The sequence below is a fragment of the Antennarius striatus genome, chromosome 20 (genome assembly GCF_040054535.1).
Source record: "Antennarius striatus isolate MH-2024 chromosome 20, ASM4005453v1, whole genome shotgun sequence".
Classification (NCBI taxonomy): domain Eukaryota; kingdom Metazoa; phylum Chordata; class Actinopteri; order Lophiiformes; family Antennariidae; genus Antennarius; species Antennarius striatus.
In genome coordinates, this window is record NC_090795.1 from 7,080,389 (window position 1) to 7,090,726 (window position 10,338).

General features: G+C 41.2%; 1 protein-coding gene across 1 annotated transcript in view; it reads right to left on the minus strand.

Moving 5' to 3' along the window:
- Nucleotides 1-9,963, minus strand: part of flt1 (fms related receptor tyrosine kinase 1) — a 28,830-nt gene extending 18,867 nt beyond the window's left edge. The window contains exons 1-5 of the mRNA XM_068343560.1: nt 9,549-9,963; nt 6,830-6,926; nt 6,069-6,274; nt 3,503-3,627; nt 43-208 (exon numbers count right to left, since the gene is read on the minus strand). Of these exons, the coding sequence (XP_068199661.1) occupies nt 43-208; nt 3,503-3,627; nt 6,069-6,274; nt 6,830-6,926; nt 9,549-9,606 (652 nt within the window). The 5' untranslated portion in view covers nt 9,607-9,963. The remainder of the gene's footprint in view (nt 1-42; nt 209-3,502; nt 3,628-6,068; nt 6,275-6,829; nt 6,927-9,548) is intronic.
- Nucleotides 9,964-10,338: the final 375 nt, after the last annotated feature.

Sequence of the window (10,338 nt, forward strand, 5' to 3'; positions counted from 1 at the left end):
GATTGGAGTTTTATAAAAGGATTTTTCTTTTGCACCACTGACCAGGTCTGTACACAAAATATTTATGTGACTCGTGTACGACGCCATCCACAACTGACTGGCAGTAGAGGAGACCGATGTGGAAAAAACTGGGATTTCGGATAATAAAGCCTTGCTTGCTCTTCCAGATAATATCCCCCTGATCTGGACTCACGATGCGGTTTGGAAACTGTGGAAGTAAAAAGGAGAAAACACCAGCCATCAATAAACTGTACAAGAGCCACAAGAACAGCTGCAATCATGGACATTTAATAATAGCTTAATTGTTTTCTAGTCATTTATACCTGAATGTGCCAATTTACAGTAAATGCCATCCAGCGTGACCTATAAAGCTGCTCTTTCAAAATAAAACTATATATGGCTAAGCGTTGAGTGGCAAAAATCAGTGGTATTTCCATCACCTGTAGTCACTTCATTCTACTTAAGAGAGCCACACATTTCTGAGGACACTGAACTCTTTTGAATGAATACTATGAATGAATATGAATTAAAGATTTAAGTCTAACTGGTCTGAAATCAGAGCAAACCCCCCCCCACTACAGACTAACTGCAGACGATGAGAATGAAGTGAATTTTATGAAGAGAAATATTAGTGTTTTTGCATGAATAAATGAAATCAAAAAGTTGAAGGTAAACAGCAATGAGAAACACATCCATACATTCATGATTTATCTTCCATAAGACTTGTTTTTGAGCTGTAAAGACAACATATTTTTTCCATTCATTGGTAAGCTATAAATACTCGGATCAGAGCCACCGCTAAAGGGAACCAATAATACCGGTATACTGACTCATACTGATCGTTCAAACCATGTAAAAATTAAAAATAAGGATGGAACCTGATCTTGGTCTTAACTTTTTTTTTATACAGAGAAGCAAACATTGGTCTGTGTTGTTTTTATTTTATTTGCTGCCAGACCGAATATAAATAAAAAATTCTATTAAATTAAAAAAATGTTAATTAAAGAAATTCTGATCACAATTAATTAATCTGCTTGACTTTTAAAAGGTATTTTAGACCTTTATAACGTTCTCTTCACTGAAAAGCAGGTTTTCTTGTGACAGGGTTTCACTTCCTCTTTCGTCATTTGTGTTTCGGTTTTGGTTTTTAATGGAACTACCCTTCTCCGGCTCAGGAAGTTAGTTGCAATTTACTCCTGGAATCTCCAAGAGGATTTACTGCATCGCATAAAAACTTCTCAAAGATGCCGATCATAAAGAAAATTTTTAATTTTTTTTTATCATGGCTACCTTGTGTAACTGTCTCGACTTGTTGTTTTGAAGGCAGCCTCAAGGAAATGTTTACTGGAGTTTTTGTGACACAGTGGAAGCCTCCCACCCACTCTCAAGGGAGCAGGTGGACCCTCCTGCCCATTAGCATCTCTGTCCCTCTGACACACACTTCCCCTGACTCCTGCAGCCCCCCAGTGTGTGAACGGGCCGACATCCCCCCTCTCAGAGTGAGGTGAGCCTCCGACGCCACTGAGCTCCTCAGTTGTGTGAAGTAGATGCTTCCCATTCTTCCCTTCTCCCAAACCTACTGGCGCCCTTGGAGCGCCCTTAATGCCCCTTTGCCCCTCTCGCCACAAACATGAGCATCAAGGGTATGTGAAGGTGGAGGAGGAGCGAAGGAGTCAAAGGAGTCAGGATATGAAAAATGTGACTCCACTCCATCTCCTTGCATCCTGTTACTACAGGATGTGAACATTTCGACTGGACCTGGAACCGTGTCATCCCGGACCTCCTGGTCACTTTCACAGTGGGAGTGAGAAAACAGAACCTCCTGAGTATTGTTCCAGATGACAAGGGTCACATCAGAGATGCAGGCAAAGTGCAAAATCCTTTCAGGAAAAAAACACTCCAGGGGCTGTGACAGTGAGTGGACTTTGAATTTATACCAACCAACACAAGGTTTGAGGAGGAAGTGGGAGATGAGGGAAAAGGAGGAGAGCTATTATTAGAATAATTATCTTTGTCCCTCTAAGTATTTGTACGGAAATGGAAGCAGGACAAAAAAACAGCGGTTGTGTCTGCGTTTATATCGGGCTAAGTCTGTTTTAGGACCAGAGTCATAGTTCAGAAAACTAGGCCTCTGATGTAGGGGGTCATTTGTCTTAATTCCTCTATATTCGCTCTTTTTACCCACCTTAGGCATGAAGCTAAAACCTATGGATGGGAATGGAAAGTATAAGATGACTTGTTTAGACATTTGTGCTCCTCAGACCAGGAATAAATCTGAAGTTGATTGTCCCTTGGCTTGTCTTTAGGTAGAAAGGTAAAAATGTTAGAACATGTCAACAATTTCTAAATTTGGGAAAAATGAGAGAAACAATAAATTTAACCCCAAACCACAATTTAGCTTTTGCTAATACCTTCTGGAGAACTTTTGTTGAGGCTTAAAGCTGAGAACTGAGAGATATGGTCTTGCACACGATATATTTCTAAATGGATGGTTTAGGAACTATATTAGGGCTTATTTAAAAAACCTTTCTAACACAAAAGATTTAAAGTAAATCTCTCCTCCTGTTACATTCATTGAAATTAATCTCTTTTATCTGAGTTTTGCAAATCCTCCAACTTAATGAGTACATTACTGTTTTATTAATTGTTGGTGCATCTAGTCCAGTCCAAATGCCTTTTGTGCGTTTTACAACTTTTCTATTGTAGTTACACCACAATAAGTTTCCTACAGTGACGCACAAGCCATCATATTAATGATCGGTGTTCGTGATTAAAGAGAACATGCTGTACTTTGATTGGTTGGGGCCAACAGTAGCTACCTCTGCTTCCTACACCAATCAAACCAGCTGCATAAAGCATCAGTTGAAGGAAGTTGGCAGCCAGGATTCCTACTACCAGAGGTGGAAGGTGAAATGTGGGAATTTGTGCTGGCTGTGGGCCAAAGGGGCACTCCAGACAACACGTCCTGTCTCCAGACAGCACCAACAGGATGCTGTGGTCGCTGCTCCATCACAAGAAAAGAAAGGGGCATCTTCTGCTGGAAGTTTATCTCGCAGGTTTAGGAGGAAAAATATTTCATCCGTAAGCAAATAACAGATACGTGGCGGCAAGCACTCAAAAAACAGATAAACAAGAAGTACTCAACGTGCTTCTCGGTGCACTCAGTAACACTGTCTGCTCACCCCACCTCAATCAGCACTCAAGCACCGACACTCACAAACATATCCGCACACACTTTCACACATATCCGCAGATGAACAGAAAGACAAGAACACACACGCCACTGGGGAATGTCTGCCAAGATAAGAACGTTTGTGCTGAATGATGTGGCAGGGAGAAACAACGGGACGGTGCGATGTGGTCACACGTGGACTTTAATGGAAAAAGCAGAGGAAGTGAGCGGCTTGAGGTGGCAAAGAAGAACGAGAGGAGACATGAGTGTGGAGATAATTCCACCACTGCGACCAAGCTCGTAGTTTTCATCCATGCTTCCTTCTCTTACCTTGACCAACGTTGCAGTGAAGTTTGGGTGCGTGACCCGACAGGGGACGACCAGGGGCTGCTCCGTCTTCATGAACAACACGCTTGGGCTCGGACCCGGCTGTTCCACAAATGGCTGCTGGCTGTCTGAAACCGAAACATTGCGGTCAGGGACACATACGGAACTGATAAGAAGCATGTAAAATACAGTAGATGTATTAAAAGACGTCTCCTTTCAGATTAGAAGTTAAACAGAAATTAAAGAAAAACTTCTCTCGTTTAAAACTTCCTCATGCTCTAATTCCAGTTGGTGGGTGAGGTGCAGGGAGTATGGGGGTGTTTGGTGTCTGTAAGCAAATATTTTTGCTTGCTACTGTATGTCACTGGAAAAACATGAGTCACACATGGAGGCTTGACGATACTCTACTTTGGATAAGAAACAAATATTTTCCCAAAGGAAAGGTTTTGGCAGCGTGGAGCTTGAGGTGAGGCAGATTTTTCAGCCACAGCAACTCAATATCCTTGGGACGAAAATTGATGACAACTTTTCATTATCAAAGTATCTGCTGATCTTTGTCTTTAAAAATCATTTTAATGTATATCACAGCTTTAATTCAACTTCACTTGATGTTTGAAGACTGAGCTTCCAACATCGAGTTTTGCTTAGACAGCAGCTTCAAAGAAATCCATTTCAATCTGGAATGTTTTACAAGAAAAAACAACAGATATTCAAGAAACAAATCCAGAGTTTGGTTGATATATTTTTTGATGGAAGAAGACTTTCGGTCTTCTGGTATTGTTTTTTTTTTTTTTTGTCATATATCTGATACCATAAAAGTAGTATAGTGGGATTATATTCGCGTGTTCACATCTAGAAGAACATCTCTTTCCAGTCACTGTGACTAGTTTTGCCAGGAAATATTTTTTTTCAATGGAAAGATCTCCCATTCAAATATTTCACAAGAGCACATTTCAGTTAAAAAAAAAGGTTGATGGACAAAAAAATTATCAATTTGCATCTCAAAAAACACTGTATTTCACTATAATGTCATTTTATTTGTTTCAAACATTCCATTTTATAACAACTCCCAAAAAAGTACATCTTACTTTTACAACCCTGCTTATTATTTGAAGATATTGATTTTTGGACCAATGGCCTTGCAAATAAGATATGGCCGTCTGTGCAGCCTGAGAGGCCTAACGCAGGGCAAAATGCTCCAGAACTGCTTGCTGTGTTTATTGTTTTTCAGAACACAATGCCTCACAAATGACTTGATTAACTCCGTTTGGATTTTAGGCAGTGAGGACGTGTGTCTCAGTGGATATTGCCCTCTCTGTTGAGTGAAAAAAAGTTTTTTCACGACTTTCTGTGGACTGAGTGTTTAATTTCATGCACAAATAGAACAGAAAGCAAACAATCGCCTGCCTATATGCCCCAAAACACACTTCCAAATATCACAAGAACAACAACTGATATACACTCCTAAACATACACTGCCCTCCACACCCACTCATTGAACAGCCATTCTGCAAATGACTGCCTGTAGTCAACAATAAACACACAGATTGTTTAGAGGTAATCAAACAGCCTCTCTGTGGTTTCTCCTCCCAGATCAGCAAAGGTAATAGTCCTCTGCCATTGAAAAGTGTGGGTGTTGCTCACTGTATTGTTTGTTACAGTAGGGTGTTATTTAAGGAAAGCAAATCTCTGAACATTCGAACAAAAGTACCCCAAGGACCAAAAAGACTGAGGGCTTCCTCCTCTTGCTTTGATTCCTAATAGAGAATTTTGGGGAGGGAGGCAACGTCTGAGCAGAGCTGCAGGCCAAGTCTGATGCTTAATGGACATGGTGACCTGAGCGATTGATGGCCCCCCAGGGTCCTGTTGGCCAAACAGTAGCATGCCCTGTGACCACGGGCTCCAGTCCAGCTCCATGCCCAGTCTGGCCCATCCCAAGCAGCGTCACCGTCCAGGACAAGGAGGAGCGACTGGGCAGACATGGCGCATCTGGATATCACTGAGCCACTGGCCTTCATCTTGTCCTTATACACACACACATACACACACACACATCCCCGCCGCCACCTTGTAGAGACACAGTGACATCCCCTCCCACCGCCTTCAAACCCTTCCCCTCCGCCCCCCGAGCACAGGATGCTTCAAGCGAGGCTGAGCCGAGCAGATAAGGCTGATGCCCTGGGAAACTCTGCCCAGGACTGAGCCTTTCAGCAGCTGGGCTATTCCTGGCCTCGAGGTAGCACGTAAACGAAAGTTTAAAAAAAAAAGGATTTATATTTAGACGAAAGGGAGGTAGGTGCAGATTGAGAAAAGAAAGGCAGGGGAGCCGGGGGGGGGGGGGAGACTGTGCCAGAGTCATCTAGAAGGATGTGTTGTTGGGACAATCAGTGTTACGATATAATTGTCTCTCTGGCGTTGGGGTCTGTATTTAGCCCCCTCATATCCTGTTTAACCTGGGGGATATAAACAATAAGTATTTGGGGTGAAACATCAAGAACCTTCACAGCTTATAAGAAATATAGAGAAGAAGAAGAGAGTGGAGATCCAGCAGGGTGTGCAGCAGTCTTACCTGTGACAAACACATAGACGGAGGTTTGCCGAGTGATCTGGCGCTGGTATCTGCACCGGAATGTGCCGGTGTGCTGGGATTGGCTGCGGCTGACCGTTAGAGAGCTGCAGTACTGCTGGCTTGTCCTCCCACACCGGAACTCCTTCACCTGCACCTGATCTCTGGTCAAACCTGAGGAAAACGTCCACGATAGCTGCCAGCGGCCCCTGGAATACAAGTTCAGAATCTTTGTATGGGGAATTCAGATTCAGCTCGCGTCAAATCATGGGAACTTATTCTCTATTGATTATTTATTGATGGCTTTATCATCTTCAGTGTTTCAGAAGTTTACATTTAAAAGTTTGAGTTCATTATTCAATGCTATAATGGATATATCTGAAATTCAAAATCTTCACAACTTCCCTTTATTCCCTTTTTTTGGTGGAAAATTAGTAAGGAATAGAAAATACAAAAAAAAGACAAACTGATAAAATTCTGATGAAGTTTCCTCTGAATTAAGTATAATAGAAAAGTGTCTTTTAATGCCGATGAACAGTCTGTTTCAACTACAACTATATGAAATATAACTTTTTGTTAAAACTACACATTTGATTTAGTGCTGTAGTGATTAGTTAAGTATTTTAAAATGAGTGATTTTTGCAGTTTGATATTTCTGCTCAAAGATATCAATCATGAGTGGCCTTTCCTCGTCACGCCCCCCAGCTCCGCCCTGTTGCTCCACCCAGGCCCCTCTGGCCTGAACTGATCTACCTGAATCTCACCTGCAGTGGAGCTGCAGAGTCTGGTTGGTGTCCAGGACCAGCTGCTGGGATTCCACATCCAGGATGGGGATGCTGTATTTCCCTCTTTGATCTTTATCTGCAGAGGTCAAGACAGAGACTACAGATGAGACTGTAGAGGACTTGAGGAGAGGCAACTTCTTAAAATTCCATTGCTGATTAGATGAACTAAAATGTGATAAAACTAAAATTTGTCAAATGGAATTATAGAATTCAAAGGAAACAGTTTCCTCTTCACTAGTAAATTGTGATTGATATCTAATATCTAGTTCTAATATCATGAAGAGAAGTGGCCTCTGTGTGGATGAGACCACTTTTAAAGGAAATCCCGGAAGGCAAAACACTTTACACAGAATAAACATTTTGTCTCTGCCCATTACACAACAGACCAAACCGGACTCTTAACTCTTGATCCGATCACGGGTCCTGGTTTCACAGCACGTCCTCCATCTAGGCCGCGGTATCGGTGACCCTCCTCACATCTCCTCACTCAACCCACTTGACAGCTTGTGTGGAAATGCGTAAGCAGTGTCCCACATGTTTATCAAATAAAGGCATTTCTCCACTCTGTGGCTGAGGTTTATTAATAAGAGATAAAGAAGACTGTCTACACACCCTTCCTTCCTCCCAACAACAGTGGAAACATCCTTTAGTGAAGTCAGTCCTTCACACTTAGTGCTCCTCACAAAGATCACAACAGAAACATCACAACTGTCTTATCACCCTGACAGCACTTAAATCACCTGTGCAGTGGCAGTACAGCAGAAATTCATGCCTACCATTCATTGTCTGCATCATTGTTCTCAGTGGATGCCCCATTGAGTACATCTAGCATTACTCACTGCCATCACTTCCTTACTATTTCCTTGAATTTCAGTACATGAGTAGGTAAGAAAACCCACCGGCCCACACACACACACGCACGCACGCACGCACACACACAAATCAAATTAAGAGAAGACGGAGGGGAAGTTCGGGATGTCCTCTAAGCCTTCTGGGAAAATTTCAACAAGCTGTGAAGTCACTACCAGCAACATTATCAAAATTTCACTCCAGCTTCCTGCTAATTCATCTGTTTTCATCAACAACAAAAAAATGAGTTGTCATCGTGTGGGAATCATTGTTTTGAAGCAGAAGTTTAAACACTATACAAAAAAACCCCCTCTTCTATTGACTTTGGAATTTTGGAGGAGATACTTGACAACATAAAGAACTATTTTAAAAATCAGTTTTCAAAAAAATGCAGCCCAGAAGAAAGACATATTTGCAAAGGAATCTATATCACAGCATCTAATCTCAAATCTCATCTCATGAAGATAATAACCTCTATAATCTTCCTCTGAAACAATTCAGGTGACACGAATCATGAAAATGCTGCAAATTTGACAATATTTATATTATTTTAACATATTTAGATGTTGAACTTCTGTTAAAGAGACTAAAGTGAGTTACTATAATTTTTCTTCACTTGTCTAAGGACTCTTCACGACCATCTCCTCAATCATTACTATGATAGCATATTCATGTTACTTATTGAATGTGTGATTTCAATAATAATCACACTAACAGATAAATTGAGAAATGCAGATAAATTTCTATCTATATTCAAAAATTTAAATTTCCCACAATCTTACTTATATACACAAGGAACTGAAATTGTCAATTTGGCAAATCTGGCCACAAATAATAAAACAAAAGATTGTCTTACTGTATCTTTTTAGAAACAGTAAAGGAGAAAACATTTAAGCACACAGATACAATTCAAAAGACTTTAGATGTAGTCCAAAAAAAGTTCAAGTTCGTTTTACAAAGACTCCTTTAAGCGTTAATTGAGAGTTATGTCGTAGTTATAATAATTTGAGAGTAGATATCTACTTTTCAAGATATATCAAGCTGCGTAAAAGTTTTTCCAACTTGATGATAACTGCGCGTAATTTAATTTTTGTTTTTGTTCGTGGCACAAATGGTTGTAATTGACCAAGAAAACCACAGAGATCTGTTGTGACACTGAGAGCACATCAGCCCTGGTTGCTGCTCACCGGGTGTTGTTTCAGTGGACCATGACCCCTCGCTCATTTGTGTCAGATCTTTCATTTGGCAAACTCATCAGTCTCAGGAAACAACGCCCTGACTGCGTCCATTCAACCGGGGCCAAGAGCACAAGGAGTCGGGCCACGGAGGTCCACAATATCCAAACAAATGTCCCTGCTGGATAGGGCTTATCTCCCTCTCGGCACTCGGTGCCATTAGAAGCCGATTCGCCTCAGGCGCACGACAGCACCAATGACTTAACTGGCCTATAAACGAACAGGAGCTCCAAAGCGCGCCACGGAGAAAACACACATTCATGCAGCTGTTGTTTCCCCTCAAAGGAAAGGGCCCAATATTCTTCCAGTTTAATGCAAATAATGTTTTCTTACCCAAATGTCACGATACATAACAAACATATGTATATCTCTAGTTTTTAGAATCCATAAGAAAGTAAAAAAATTCTTTTTTCCCCCCAATTTTCTATTAGAAAATCTGTTTTTACGGACTGCAGGAGTTACATGAAGAGAAAACAAAACAATTATTGATAAGTAAATGATTTTAAAAGTTGTAAAAAACAACAACTATTAAATACTATTAAACTATTAAAGCCTGGTTACAGCAGGTGGTCTGCGCGCTCAACCCGCATTGAGTCCACATATTTATTACTCACCTTTTGCAAGAGCACCGTACAATCCACAAAGCAGGCAGATGAGAGCAGAATTCATCATCTTTGGTGTTTCCGATGCAGTGAGTGTTTCAAATGTAAAACATCAAACAAGTTTTATTCCCGCTCTTGTTCTCCCTCCAGGCTTTACGGTGTTCTCCTCTCTGCAGCGCGCAGCGCGTCTGGCCGGTGAATGCTGTTGGTCAGTTTCCTGAGGATAGCTGCGGGTGATCACACAACAGGACGCTGTGGTTGAACTTCAGTGCAACTTTTTTCCTATCGTTTTGGACAGTGGCGCGGATTTATAGAGTTCCCACAGTGCAGCCACCGGATAACGGACTTCCGTAACGTCCATTGGCACACCCAAGACGCGTACAGGCAGGTTCCATTTAGCCCTCAGCATTGGTCGAGCAATTAATAAATACAATTATATTATAAAATATAAGGCTTTTAAAAAATCTACTTTTACGAATATACTGACAGATAAACATGTCATGTTATCCAACTGTTTGCAATTTAATCCTGTTCTTAATCCACGTTACGCACATGGCAGCTCGGTGTTGAAATCTCCTGTGCGGACCCACTCAGATTTCCACACGGGATGATCAGCACGTAGGCATCACAAAACTGCCAAGGTTCGCTGACGCCTGTTTTTTTCCAATTTGAAGATAAAAATCTTCAATCTTTACTAATATGGTTCCTCCTGGGAGGAAGTCACGCAACTATAAATACACTAAGATCATTAATTAAAGACTCAAAACTAACTGAATATATTACTGATGATTAAAAAAAAATA